This window comes from Porites lutea, chromosome 7 (genome assembly GCF_958299795.1).
Source record: "Porites lutea chromosome 7, jaPorLute2.1, whole genome shotgun sequence".
Lineage (NCBI taxonomy): Eukaryota > Metazoa > Cnidaria > Anthozoa > Scleractinia > Poritidae > Porites > Porites lutea.
Window position 1 is genome coordinate 259,261 of NC_133207.1, and position 14,058 is coordinate 273,318.

The 14,058-nt window shown below is 38.4% G+C and overlaps 4 protein-coding genes across 4 annotated transcripts; 3 read left to right on the forward strand and 1 right to left on the reverse strand.

Annotated features, from left to right (window-relative positions):
- Window positions 1–417: 417 nt before the first annotated feature.
- LOC140943370 (melanocyte-stimulating hormone receptor-like) lies at window positions 418–1,371 on the forward strand. The gene has a single exon (XM_073392445.1). The coding sequence runs from the start codon at window positions 418–420 to the stop codon at window positions 1,369–1,371; it is 954 nt and encodes a 317-aa protein (XP_073248546.1).
- Window positions 1,372–4,056: 2,685 nt separating this feature from the next.
- LOC140944141 (adenosine receptor A2a-like) lies at window positions 4,057–5,634 on the forward strand. The gene has a single exon (XM_073393266.1). It carries the CDS (start codon window positions 4,153–4,155, stop codon window positions 5,254–5,256), a length of 1,104 nt encoding a protein of 367 aa, XP_073249367.1. The 5' UTR covers window positions 4,057–4,152; the 3' UTR covers window positions 5,257–5,634.
- Window positions 5,635–5,842: 208 nt separating this feature from the next.
- On the reverse strand, window positions 5,843–10,241 carry LOC140944142 (large ribosomal subunit protein uL11m-like). Its single transcript, XM_073393267.1, has 4 exons — window positions 10,084–10,241; window positions 9,900–9,995; window positions 6,961–7,054; window positions 5,843–6,705 (listed from the first exon to the last, which is right to left on the reverse strand). The coding sequence occupies exons 1-4, from the start codon at window positions 10,174–10,176 to the stop codon at window positions 6,533–6,535; spliced, it is 456 nt and encodes a 151-aa protein (XP_073249368.1). The 5' UTR covers window positions 10,177–10,241; the 3' UTR covers window positions 5,843–6,532.
- Window positions 10,242–11,223: 982 nt separating this feature from the next.
- On the forward strand, window positions 11,224–13,090 carry LOC140943719 (uncharacterized). The gene has a single exon (XM_073392831.1). The coding sequence runs from the start codon at window positions 11,286–11,288 to the stop codon at window positions 12,474–12,476; it is 1,191 nt and encodes a 396-aa protein (XP_073248932.1). The 5' UTR covers window positions 11,224–11,285; the 3' UTR covers window positions 12,477–13,090.
- The last annotated feature ends 968 nt before the right edge of the window (window positions 13,091–14,058 follow it).

Here is a 14,058-nt window from a genome sequence, read left to right on the forward strand (position 1 = left end):
GGCACAGCTCCCATATGACACAAAAGAAAAACGTTTTACCCGGGATCGTAAGCAATAAGAACTTGTTTTTGTGTTCACAAAATGCCTTACTTCATGCTCTGCTTGTTTTATTATCTTTAAAAAAGATATTTTAATTATGAACAAAAAGTCAGCTGCTAGTTTTAATATTTCTTAATTAAAACAAGTAACAGAAAATTTACATCTAACAATTAAGTGTTGTGAATCAGGCTCCAACGCGCCTGCAGCCTGGCGCATGTGCCGAGGTGAACACACCTGCAGTCAAACTCTCCTGTCATAAACAAGAACTCTCGGCTTAAAATTCTCATTTGCAACCTTCAAAGTCAGAACGGGGAACCCCGGTGTAATTGTGAAAAGGTGAAAAATGAGCTTCAAAGCACGTCTTCGGCTTGCAGAAAAATGACGACAACTGCGAACTTCACCGGTCATGAAAAGCAGACCACATTGAGTAATCCTCTAGTGCCATACTGTTCCCCAGAGTTAGCTGAAGGTATACAACATCCGCTTGTATGTCTTATTGTGCTGAACATTTTCCTGTCCATCTGTGCGTTTCTTGGGAACTCGTTAATCCTAGTTGCGCTTCACAAGAAATCATCTCTTCACACGCCGTCTAAACTTCTTCTCCGTTGCCTGTCAGCATCTGACCTCTGCGTTGGGCTCATTGCGGAACCAGCCATTGTTGTGTATTGGACTTCACTGCTTTTCGGGGCGAACGCAACCTGTCGATACTCAGCTCTCATCAGCCACCTTACAGGTTACATATTGGGCTCAGTGTCTCTGCTAACACTTACGGCAATAAGCATCGATAGGCGCTTAGCACTGATGCTGGGGCTCAAATACAAACAGATTGTAACTTTGAAGCGAACATGCATGACCGTGATCGCTGTGTGGCTTCTTTCCATTGTCGGCACCACACTCTTTTTTGTGAATTATTTCATAACACTGTGGTATGGTACCATTATAATATTATCGTGCCTGGTAACTTCTATTTACGCTTATACCATGATTTTTCGTTTTCTTCGCTGTCAGGCGTATAAAGTCCAAAAAACTGCCTTCCAAGGACAACCGAGCCAACACCTCCCGCCGCTTAACCTTGTGCAATACAAAAAGTCGGTCAAAAATGCGCTGTGTGTACAGTTAACTTTAGTGGTCTGTTATCTTCCATATGCTGTAGCACAAGCTTTGCCGAAAAGTCCACATGAAGTATCCAAGTCTCTATATCTTGTAAGGGCGATGGCGCTGACTTTAGTTGATCTAAATTCGACACTGAACCCAATTCTGTATTACTGGAGGATCGGAGAAGTAAGACGATCAGTGAAGGAAAGTCTTAGAAGATTGGCCTGTTCTAGTTAATTAACAGAGATTCAACGTGCTAACCTCAACACACCCAAAGATGTCAAAGATTTGGACAATTTTTCTTAAAAAAAGAAAGGTAATTTTTAGTTCGAGGTACACATCTGATGGTCTTGAAATAAAAGCCAAGCGTGCTCATCAAAGTGCCAGTTTGTACGGTGCGAAACGTCAAGGTTCATTATCGAAAAAGGAGTCAAGGAGTTCTAATCAAGCAGAAACAAAAGATATTTGAGTATGCAACTCCAAGATAAATTTCAAGTTTTTTGAGGACGGGAACGGCAAGGCGATAAATTCTGCCTTCTCTGTCTGAACTCGGGCGCGGCCCTCTCTCTTCAGTTCCAGCCTAAATTCCCTTCTTTTAAGTAACAGGGCGACTTGGAAAAACGGTGAAATGGTTTGAAAGGATGCGGAGTCTATTTTTCAGTGACGTTTTCATGGATATCGCCGTTGAGGGATCGTAAGGTCCCTATTATACGCGGGTAACTCCTTATTAGGAGAGTAAATCAGCCTCCGCGCTGCATTTGACATTCATGGTGTAAAGACAATCTAGAAACGTCATTGAACTTGTGCGCTTGTACATCATATATTTGATAATTCATGTAACGGAAATAGAATTAGGAAATTCGAATTATGCAATAGCACAACGAAACAGGAAAAAACATGAGTTATCAGTTTTTCAGCGAGAAATAATAATTACATTTAAAACCGTTCTTAATATGCTTTTAAATAATTTGAATTTTATCAGGATGGTTATATAGACTAAATATAGAGGCACAATCTCTGACAATGTCTGCAAGTCAACAATTTTGACAGTAATTATAATATGCATGTAAGAGACTAACAAGATGGTGTTTGCATAAATGGCGATAATGCATTATTAGTTGACTAAAAAATTGAAGTAAAAGTTGTTCCTTAGTTGTTTTTCGACATATAATGCGGGTTTGGGGTCCACTGAACAAAGAACTAAGAAAAAAACAAGCATTTTAAATCTTCAAAGTTCTGTAAATAATTTTTGCAATTGAAAAAAAGATCACAGCTTTCTTTACATTTCACTGAGGTTAACCTACTTTTTCGATTGTCGACACAAAACGTCTGGCAGCCAAAAAATATATTCAGCCAATTATTTTGGATCAATAATTTCTAGCTTACAACAAAGGTTAATTGGTACCCTGCTAGCTGAGTCGTTTCCATCTTTCCTAGATAAGTCCTTCCTCTTCCCGACTTATCTAGGAAGATCGAAGGAGACTCTAGTTAATTGGAGTGTAACTTAAACTTTCTTTTAAGTGCGTTCTTGTTGTCCTAAGCGTTTTCGTTTAAAATGAAAACGTGCGTTGAGCCCAATAGGTTCCTGTGTAATTTCTTACAGTATAGTTTTCGTGTAGTTCTTAGCTGAGAAACCGACAGTTGAGCATCCCAGTCTAGTTGATGACTCAAGCCGAGAAGGTGCAAACAATTAGCATGAACAGCAAATAGAGAGGAAGTCTTGACAAACTAGCGTGTAGATTATGAGATATAAGATCCATATAGATCGACCGATATCTAATGGTGGCTTTTACCGGATGGAAAGGTCCCATCCAAAATTCACTTTTATTTGTCTTTGTCTTGTGCTGTCTAATTCTATTATATTTTCCTTTTAGAAATTAATGAAAGCGACTTCCCTGTGTCAATGTTATTATTTTACTGTATTTACTTGCCATGATGACCATTTTGTGATTGCTCATTCTAAAAAAATAAATTCTAGCAATAACTCAAAGAATATACTAGCAATATTCTTTGGTGATGAGTGGGTTTTCCTTGCATTTCACTTAGCGGTAATTAGGTAAGTTACACATTGTCGTAAATAATGCAACGTCGTTTCGCCTAATTTCTAGGCGCAGAGATACATGTGAGTGGGGTTATTAACCGATAGAATTAATAATACATTGGAAAAAAGTAATTTAATTAATGAGCATGCGCTTAACCGTAGTCAAAGTGTGCTCAACTGAATTTCCAGGAAAGGTAAAATGCATATGTTTTGCTTCTTTCGGCGTAAATTTCTCGTAGACGACCTGAAGGCTCTACGGAAGAGAAAAAGTAACACAGCGAATTGCAACCGTTTCGCCGTAGAATAATTATACTCACAATGTTTAAATAAATTAATTTATTACAAGCGCTTTTTAACCCTCCAACTGACTTCTTTCTTTTCCGACCAGGTTGCAGCGGTCCATGCCATGATGCGTCGACGGAAATGTGCGTAAAATGTTGCGTTAATGAAAAGCACCGCTAATGCGTTCTGACCGTTTTGATCGAAGACGAAATCGGTGTGACAGTTAAAATAAGCCTCTGTACGAGTACTTTCATATGGTACCAATTTTTTCTGTATTTTACAAAATGAAATATTCGGATTTTCTTCCTAAAATTTTTTTTCAACATCCTCTGTTTCCCTAGTGTTAGTTATTATAGTGTAAAAGAAATCATGATATTTGCATAAATCCTCGCCGCTTTCGCACCTTGAAATAATTGAGTAGTTTCGAAAGTTTGCTTTTGTAAATTAAAATATGAAACTCAGCAAATATAGGCCCCAGAGGTAACTGACCAAGTCAATAGATCAGTGTAGAGGGTTAACACTGTGTGTGTTACGATGAACGAGGTAAAATAATGCAGTTTTCGTAGAATTTCGACTCAGGTTCGGTCTTTGTCTTCTTTACTTCATTTCTTCGTGAAAACTGGACAAATTTTTTTTTTTCACAAAAGATTGTAAACAACACTTTATTTTCATTCCTGAAAAGCAGAGAGGTGAAAATGCCAAGTACTAACTACATAAATGCGACAGGGCACGACCTCCGCTCAACACAAGATGGTTCCGCTGTAGGAGTTCTTTTAGCGTCTTTAGTGGAAATGATCCTTTTTCTGGTAGGCACGTTTGGAAATTCTCTCACAATCATGGTTGTTTGCCGGACTAAGTCACTACAGATCGCTTCAAACTTTCTTCTAACATCGCTTGCGTTCGCAGACTTGCTAGTAAGCGTTATTTTGGTTCCCATGCGAGCGTCCCAGCACATGGCTCTATATCATGGCACCACTGTCCCGAAGGCTGTTGTTCAAGTGGCTGGTTTTGTTGGTCGAGTGAACATTATAGCGTCAATATCAAGTCTCGTTGCTATGAGTATTGACCGGTACATCGCTCTATCACGTCCTATGTTTTATCTGTCGTCTGTTAGATTTGCCAAAGGCCGTGTGTATCTGGTGATTATGATGATCTGGGCTGTCTCTATTTTTGCGACCAGTTTACCATCTTTTCCTGGAGTCAGTGGTGAGACTTTTCTAGTCTTCTTCGTAGCCTTTGTTCTAATTGCAACCCTCGCTATTGCGGTAACCTATCAACGCATTTTTAAAATCGCCCGTAAATCGATAAGAAGGCCGAAGACGAGTAAGTTTGCCACTAAAGTCGTGCGTTTATCAATTACAAACGCTTTGGATTCAAGAGTCTTTAGCTACTTTGACAGCACCTGTACCACACAAGCAGACAGACATGCTGATAGCCAGAAAAGGGAAAGAAAAACGGCCAAGACAATTGCATTTGTGATTGGAGCGTTTGTGATTTTGGTGTACCCTCGAATTATTTTAATTCTTTATCATTTCGCTACGCCTGAGACAGAGGAAAGTAAACACGCCCGATTTTGGATTCGGATTTTGCTGTACAGCAACTCGGTTGTTAACCCTGGTTTGTATGCATGGAGGCATAAGGAATTCAAAAGGGAATTTAAGAAGATTTTACTCAGGTTCTGGCAGTGTTTGCTGTGTCAAAAATGGGAGTACTTGAGAAAATCTTGGTCTGGTAAAACAAATTCAACATCAGCACCTCAAAATAGGGAATCTATTCATAAACAAGATGTACGTTTTTAAAAACAATAGAAGTGAACGAAGTCTAGAGTTACTTGTAATGAAGTAGGCGGGTATTGTTTATGCACCTGCATTTGCTTTGACTAATTGAGTTTTGAGGAAATTAAAACGTATGTCTAAGCAGGTGCGAAATACAAAATTTTCCAAAATTCTTGAAACATGCTTTGGCAACTGAAATTTCCTAATGATCTTTATACTGAAATTTATTTGAGGATTACCGTCATAGAAAAATTAAAATCAGGATTCTTCGCTTAAAAAATAGACTGATGAGACTAGTTCATACTTTAGTCTAAAGTTTGGACAAAGGTTTTGCAGAAAAAATACATTAAGATGTTGGGGAAAATTGTTTAGTGGTATTTGGATGGTTTCCCATATTTTGTTGTGTCTTAAAAGTCCAAGGTTGGATTACCCCGGTTCACATTCATTCTCCTGGCAACAGAGATTTGTTTGCACAGTATCATGAATATCCTGTCACTAATGACAGTAACAGAGAAGAAATATTCACAAAAACTCCAATTACCCTCTGGTAACATCATATGAAATAAATGTTAGTATGCACATGTTCTACCGAAGAGGTTTCATAGGTTTTTGTCCTCAGATTTAAGAGTTAGGGTGACAACTCATTCCACCATAACTTGGACCAGGAAAGAAAGGAATTAACAAGGGTAAAAAACACAAATACAGCACAGGCGGGAAATAAAGAAAAAAAAAAACTAGGGGAAACGATGGCTGTGTACAATAAGTAACATTTCCATGCTACAGGTTGGAAAAGTGGATTGGTGTTGGTTAAACGCTGGATCCAACACTGCCCAACATCACCCAACATTGATGGATCCAAGAATTCCTAATGATGTAGTATCCACATACAGGACTTGAAAGTCTGAAGCTGACTGCTCCGCGCTCTATTTATTATGACAGTTAAACTGTATTGTAAGTTACAAACTCAGTTTCTGCTGCATTCAAAAATATTATTGTTTGTGAGTCCATTAAGGATACTCTGTTCACATGGCCTCGTTGATAGAGGAAACTATAAAAAGGTGATGCGCCAACCAACAATAAAATGCTTTGCACATTTCTCAACGTCCAATTCCTCATTCCACTCCTTTGACTAAACTATCCATTCCAAAATACATCCAGTGCATTAACTTGAGTCACAGCCCAGTCTCTATGGTACTCTTCACCAGTTATTTTGCATCGCACTTGACTTCATGAAGCTTTGCAACAACAGTAACTCAAGCAATGTCACTTTCCACATAATTGACTGTGTGACATCACTGTGTTATGTATCTGAATCTTTGCCTGGAATAACCTGTATCCCCATACTTCTTGCTGATCCAATAACTGATCTACACACACTTTTTAATGGGACATTTCTGTTGTTTGAGTCTTGTTTCTTGATTTTTGCAATTTCATAAATCTGTTTTAGAGTCACTGTGCCAGCAACTTCTCTCCCTGGTGGTGAAAAATTTCAAAATTTTCAAGCATCTTACAGTAAGACCTGAAGTCAACAAGGGCAAAGGCTAGTGCAATGATCTAAAATGTTTGTATCACAGAGGGGAAGATGTGAAATGGTGTTTATGTGAGAACCACTCAAACACTTTTACACAGGACAGTTTTTTTTACTGAAAACCTATATCACTGATAACTGTTCACCACAAGACTAATGTCCTCTTAGCAAATGGACTTGAGGGTTTTATATTAAGGTACCTGGCTTTTGTGCTCCTTTTTCAATCCCTGCTGCCGTTTTGAGGAAATGTGAGACTGGAGGTGAATTCATTTCAAAGGTAAATGTCCTGTCACCCTAAGGTTATAAATGTTTAAATGTGCATCAATAAAAAAGTACACAACTCTGATAAACAATACTGTTTCAACAGAAAGAATGACTTTTTTTAAATGAAGATCTGATTGTCACATTGGTAATTGCAATTTAAGAAATTGCAAATAAATCCGAAAAAAATTTTGGGACTTCAACAGGATTTGAACCCATGACCTCTGTATTAGCGCTGCAGTGCTATACCCTTTGAGATATGAAGACCCATACATTGGGAGCAGGCCAATTTGTTGAGTTCATCTTATCCTGTGAAAGGATCATAATTTCATCTTCATTTAAAATTCTTATTTCTGCAGTCCACATCATCTTCGAGAAACAATGACTGGAAATCATGCTCAACAGGCATGGTTAGTGATATGACATACGTAAGGGTACTACGGTTTCCTTCTATAAAGGCAGGGAGGGGTGGGTACTGGCATTTTGCTGTTGCTCTGGCAATTAGCTGTGTTTTGGTTTTAGACCTAGTGGTCTTAGTTATTGTTGGATTTAATGTTTAATATTCTAACAATGGGAAAACTTACAAACCTTGTTTAGGGCCTGTGACTCTCAGGATGGGGGGGACAAAAAAGTGACCGCGTTGCTCATTATCTCGCTTAGGGGTGCAAATAATAATTGCAGATTTTGGTCTCACTTAGGGTGTTTAAGGTGGTTCCCTAGTAAAAGAACCTAACATACATTGTAGATGAAACTTGTTACACTGATGTAACAAGTCAAGAAGATGATAAAAACGTAATAAAAAGTGGGGTCACTGTGCTCGTTTTGACGTCACAATGCTGACAAATACGGCTATTTTGGACCCTTTGACAAAAACCTCACACAGCCCAAAACTAGACAAAAAGGAAAGATTTTTTCAATGATGCATGTGGTATCGCAAAGAATTTGACTTTAATGTATTGTTTATAATAATAAAATAAAAATAAATAATAAAACTTTAATAAATACTCCCAAAAAAGGTTTTTCAGTACCTATTTACAAATATAAATGCAAACTATATCTAACAAGCTAATATTGTTAAATGCTAACTGTCATACAATCATTCATTCATTACAAGTTTCAGGGCTTTCTTAAAGGCCTTTACAGTTGTAGCGTTTCTAAGGTCTTCGTCTAACGTGTTCCACAGGGATACTGCCCTATAGGCGAAGGTTCGTTGGCCGGTGGCAGACCTGAATAATGGGATTTCGAACTTCTCATTATTACGGGTTGTGCGATTATGTACAGAAGATCGTTTTTTAAACTTAGTACATAGGTATTCAGGAGCTAAATTGCTGGCACACTTATAAGCCATAACAGCGTCTCTGAATTTGAGCATCTTGCTAACTGGAAGCCAGTTGAGTTCATCAAGTAATGGCGTCACGTGGTCATATTTCCGAGCGCCACAGATAATTTTGCAGGCGAAATTCTGAATAAGTTGCAGCTTTTCAATGTTCTTAGATGAGGTATTAGACCACACGGTCGAACAGTAGAGCATTTTGCTAAAGACAAGAGATGTAATAATTAAAACCAAGGTCTTCCTATTAAAACAATATTTCACGCGGTTGATCTGAACCAGTTTAGTCAAGCAAGAAGAGACTAAGTGAGAGATATGAGTGTCATAGGTCAGGTGTAAATCTATGTATACTCCTAGATCTCTTGCTGATTCGACAGCCATAAGAGTCTTTCCAATAAACGAAACAGTAAAATTAACTGAATGTTTACTTATCATTTGCTTGGTGCCGATCAACATGAACTTCGTTTTCTCAGGATTTATTAACAAATCATTTGTGCAACACCAGGTGGCAACATTGCGCAAATCATCTTCGAGCTCGTAACTTACGTTTATCCACTTACGTACCAGAAAAATGCCTTTTAATGCCCTTGTTTTTACTTTACGCTCCAAAGTAGAATTAGACTGGACACGCGCTATTCGACACATGATAGCTCAATCCATAAAATTTAGTAAAATTGCCAAAAAACTGACCATTGATTTGTGCCAATTTTTTTCTCACCGAAAGGAAGCACTGTCCTTATTAAAATCATGAAATAAAAAATGGGGGTTACCGTACTCGTTTTTGTGGTAGAGCTGCAGAAAGTGCGCACCAAATGCATTTTCCTTGATTTTTGAGAGAGGACTGGGGCGAGTTTCAAAATAGAATGTATGCGAAAGGGGGAAGAAAGTATTTAAAAAATCTGTTTTTACTGAATTTACATCGAGATATCACATTTAGGACACAATGTGATAAAGAAAGCGTTTAAATGAAAATCAAAGTGAATAAGCACAAATTAAACATCCACTATCAAGGTTCTCCGTGAGGAAGTTGAACTCAGCAACACGCGTACTGCTTACGTCATGCACATTCCCACCACCACATTGAGTCTCACTATGGCAAGAAACAACCGCAAGCAAAAATTGTAATAGCGTTTCTCTTCGGTCAACTTCATTTTAATAATGTTACTTCACAAGCTCTTTTTTACGGAGGCCATCTTGTTATGCGCAGTAAGAGATGCGCAGTGCAAAACTAGGGAATCACCTTAAGATGGAAAGTTATTATATTTGACCATTCAGGTATCATTTAGGGCTGTGCATAAGGAATTATACAAAGAATGCCATGATGCCTGTTTTAGTAAAGTCTCCTTTCGGGGTCAGTTCAAGCTTCAGCCACACCCACATTGGTCTCTCTTAGGGGTTTCATTTTAATTTTCCGACGAATATACCCGTCACTTTTATATATGGGAGTCCCCCCCACCGGGGAGGTAGGATCATACGCGGCAGTTTACGGTTGCTGGAGTTCTCAGGTTCACTCGACATCTTAGCATTTATTTTTGCATTTATGATTACCTTGTAATGGATAATTGTTGGTATCGGAACTCCAGTGACAATGTGTTTTGTGCGATCGTTGAATTCTTTGCAAAATTGAGCTATGTTCACTCCGCGCTAGAATAAAGTGCAAAAGAAAGTGTTAACTCTTGAAAAAATAAAATAAAATAAAATGAAATAAATACAAAAGGAAATAGTTTTCTACCTGACCAAGTGATGGTCCTAAAGGTGGTGAAGGAGTAGCTTTTCCAGCTGCGATGTATGTTCGTAGAGCACCGCTCAACTGTTTCGCCGCCATCTTGAAGCGTTTCGAGAAGTCGCGATCCTCTTGGCCAGCGGAAAGGACGACGAAAATGGTAGGTATGTGGGTCGGGTGGGTCGGTACGTGGTGTAAAGTGGGGTATCAAAAATTAAGTAGTTTCACGCCAGTTTTATCCATAAAAATTGTTATGGCCAGTTTTTTTGCTGCTTATTTTTTTTCTGAGAAATTCTCAACTTAAATCTGACGTTTGTCGTTTGCCGTAAACGTGACTCTTTTAACTAGAAAAGTCCAGTTCTAACTAGGAAAGATCCAATTCCAGTTTCAGTTTCTGACTAGCAATACTTTATTGTTGCGATTTGTTTACGGAAGTTGGTTGTTTCCCTTCTCGAAAACTTTCACTTTCAAAGGAAGTTATGCTTCTGACATGAAATTCCACGTGTAACTGTACTCGAATAACGTCAACTTCGTGCCCACAGACTTCAGTTCTCTTTCCAATAAGACTCTGGGGATTAGATTAACGTTTGTAAGTTTCTGTGCCTGATTACATGGTACATAAAATAAGTTTTATTATTTAAATGAGACACATTATTGCAGTGAGCTTGACGAATTGGATTGGTTATTTTCAGGCCAGTTCCGCATGGCTAAAATTGGTTTTATTTCGTGACACAACTCTTTTAACCTCCTACGCGCGATTCAAAGGGGTTTATCCCGTTAATTTTCTGATAAGGCGTTTAATTAAAAAGAAGCTTTTCTTGAAAAACACTGAATTTTTCAGTAAAATCCAAGCCTTGAAAAGCGAAATTGGAAATACAAACGTAACTTATGTCTTGAATTGAGTTTTCCTTTGCTTAAGTCGCTAAGAACTTGTTCAATTCTTTGATTAATAGGAAGTTTATTTTTAGACATGATCGATCTATAAAGTTTAAAAACAACACGTGATGATAAAGGTTTGCAACGTCATGAGGGAATCGTTTTGTAAGGAGTTTATGTTGTTTCATCAAAGCGTTGTCAACAATAAGCATGTTATTTTCTCCCAAAGTAATGTACTAAAAAATCAGGTTTTTTTCCCCTTTCGAGAAAACCCGAACAAAAAAGAAATAGCATTTGCACAAATGTGAAGTGCAAGCGAAAGACTGTTCTTCAGAATGGCAAATGATTTTAAGACCACTGAGGTGGAAATAAGGAAAGTAAATCAGCTGAGCCAATTTGGGGCCCTACTTGCCAAAGTAGGGAAGAAGACCGACGAATTTTATGCTTTGAAATTTGATTTAGAAAGCTATTCAGCCGGGGAATCTTTGTCACCGACGGTTCAAGCATGGCAGCGCAGCCTTTTCAAACATCTAAAAAACGTCTCTCCGCCACCTAAAGTAATTAAAACAACATTTAAAGAAGAAACAAGAAAGCTTTTTGGGACCAAATTTGATAATAAGGTGACCTTAAGAAACGCCGGTCACCAGGGAGCACACGAAGAGATCGTTCTTCTTCAGTTTGACCCGAACTTCACTTCAACCGAAGTTTTCTGCCGCCATCCATCATGCAACTCAAGATACCTGGAAGCAGCGAAAAGTGGTAAGCGAGATTTGTATCTCTGTCCACATCATCAACAGAAGTTGAAGGACGCAATTTCTGACACCCTGGCCAAGAAAAACATCCAGATCGCCACTACGAAAGAAAATCCCGATCCACGTCAGTTTGATGGATACACTTCGCTGATCGGTGTGCTGGAGGGGGCCTATCACGATGCAAAGAAATTCCAAGCCCTGGAGAGAAGATCCCCGATGGTCGAAGAAGCCATCTTGAACGTCAGGAATTTCTTGATTATAACCAATGCGGTGCTCAACCCTAACGGCCACAACTTGCAACTTGCCTTGCCTCCTGTTTTTCGAATTCTTCTCCTTATTTTGGAGAATTCGGCCAATGTACCACCGTTGGTGGATGCTCTTCTGTACGCTCTCCGAGATGTCATCGAGATGATACTTTTCGCGTTTGGTGTCATCTACTCGTGGGTGTCAATCTCTCTCAATAGCCCTGGTTCGCGGATAGGCGCTGGGGTGGGAGGAGCTATTGGTGGCGGACTTGGTTTGGTGATGGGTCCTTGGACTGGAGTTGCTGGTATAGGAGCAGGAGGCGTGCTTGGAGGCTTCATAGGTAGTGGTATCTACGATCTGGTGGTGGGAGACCAAAGAGCACAAGAAATGGAGAGATTTAGAAGATATTGGGCAGCTGCTGATGGCACAGGAGCCAACGGGCAACCAAACAACCAGTATGTAGTGTATCACTTTGATGGAAATGCTTTTGGAGGATTGTACCTGCATCCATTCCCCGCAGTTCAGTGAATACACTACTGCGTAGGCCTAAAACTCAGTGAGCGATTTATACCTTCGTAAGACTTACAATTCCACAAGTATTATGGCAGAAATAATTTTTGAATAGTTTACATTTTCGTTTTCAGTCCCTTGACTGTTTTTTCTTAGTCAGACCACGTGTTACTACAGAGAACTCAGGTTCTTTCAAATTCCACCGTATTCACTTCTGTATTTACACGCAAATTAAACACGAACGAAACCGATTAAAGTCAAAGACGACTACCACTTAATTTAAAGATCAATTTGGGATTTTATTAGTCATATTTTGACACAATTATAAGGTGAACATTTAGCTGCTAAAGTGTACGTTAAGTTGGGTGCAGTTGTTTCAGCTGTCGTCCAGTGGAAAGCATTTTATGTCTAGAGTATTGATCACATGCAATCATGTACTCATGTTGAAACAAGTACTGCATGGTAATACTACTACTACTGCTAATAGTAGTAATAATGATGATGATAATAATAATAATGATAATAATAATGGTCTTTATTTCACACGAGATAAAGATACATATCCTATGTTACAACTGTTTATGAATACCGTAAAGCATAATAAAATGAATAAACTAATCATAGAATCCTAACCATATTGTACTAAGGCTGTGTTTAAATATTAATCTATTTACAAAGGCAGCCATGAAACGCTCAGTATTAATTTTAGGACAAACACATTGTTTTTTACGGAGATTATAAGAACAGACTTTCTTTGAAGGAATATGTGGAGCAAGCGGGTGATTATTTATAGAATTTACTTTCTTAATAATTTTACAGTCTTGCTTCTTTAATAGATCCTTAATTGAAACGGGGTAAGAAATAAAACGGCGTTTATCAGGACATCTATCTAAAAAGTTCTGTTCAGTTCATCGATTTTGTTAACTTGAATCATTTAGTTGTCGTACGTTCAAAGATTGAGTTAGATTAAGTTTATAGAGGGATCTTTATATTTTGCCATCAAGGAAATAGATGTTAATAGATATGAAGCATATAAAAAATAGGCTAGTTGAAAATTAAAGATGATTTCAGTACAAAATAGTTGTCTTCATCAATGCCCGGCGTAAAAGAGGGATTTTCACCCACCGACTGCATGGTAGGAATCTAAATATAACCCATTTTTGTTTTCGAGGTCCACAGGTAAACCCCACTGATATACCATGTTAGAGCACAGCCAAGGATCCAGTTTTATTAACAACTAATTTTGGTTTACAGTTTAAAGGATTAGTAAAGCATGGCGTAGTGTGACGCACATTTAAGTTTACTGATGTATGCTCTTTCCAATCAAATTATAGCAGTTGAAGTCAACAGCCCTCTTTAGTTCCAGCCCAAATATTCCCTTGGTAGTTTCAATGGAAAATTCAGTGAGCAGTTTCAATCAACAAAATGTTCTGTAAAACAAAAAGACACATGAAGTGAATTCCTTGCAAAGACAGGGGACGAGCAAAAATATGCATTTAGTGACAGTTTTTATAAAACTGACGTCTAATGTTTTTGCTTCTCAAAATAGGCTTTATAACGTCATGAGACGGTAATGCCGTTTTTTAACTTTGCATACCAG

Excerpts from the sequence above, each read along its gene's own strand:
- LOC140943370 (XM_073392445.1), top strand. The coding sequence starts at position 418 with ATGACGACAACTGCGAACTTCACCGGTCATGAAAAGCAGACCACATTG.
- LOC140944141 (XM_073393266.1), top strand. The coding sequence starts at position 4,153 with ATGCCAAGTACTAACTACATAAATGCGACAGGGCACGACCTCCGCTCA.
- LOC140944142 (XM_073393267.1), bottom strand. The coding sequence starts at position 10,176 with ATGGCGGCGAAACAGTTGAGCGGTGCTCTACGAACATACATCGCAGCT. Across the intron at positions 7,055-9,899 it reads CAACAATTATCCATTACAAG|GGTGACAGGACATTTACCTT; the intron begins GTAATCATAAAT and ends TTATAACCTTAG. Across the intron at positions 6,706-6,960 it reads AAAAGGAGCACAAAAGCCAG|GGAGAGAAGTTGCTGGCACA; the intron begins GTACCTTAATAT and ends TTTCACCACCAG.
- LOC140943719 (XM_073392831.1), top strand. The coding sequence starts at position 11,286 with ATGGCAAATGATTTTAAGACCACTGAGGTGGAAATAAGGAAAGTAAAT.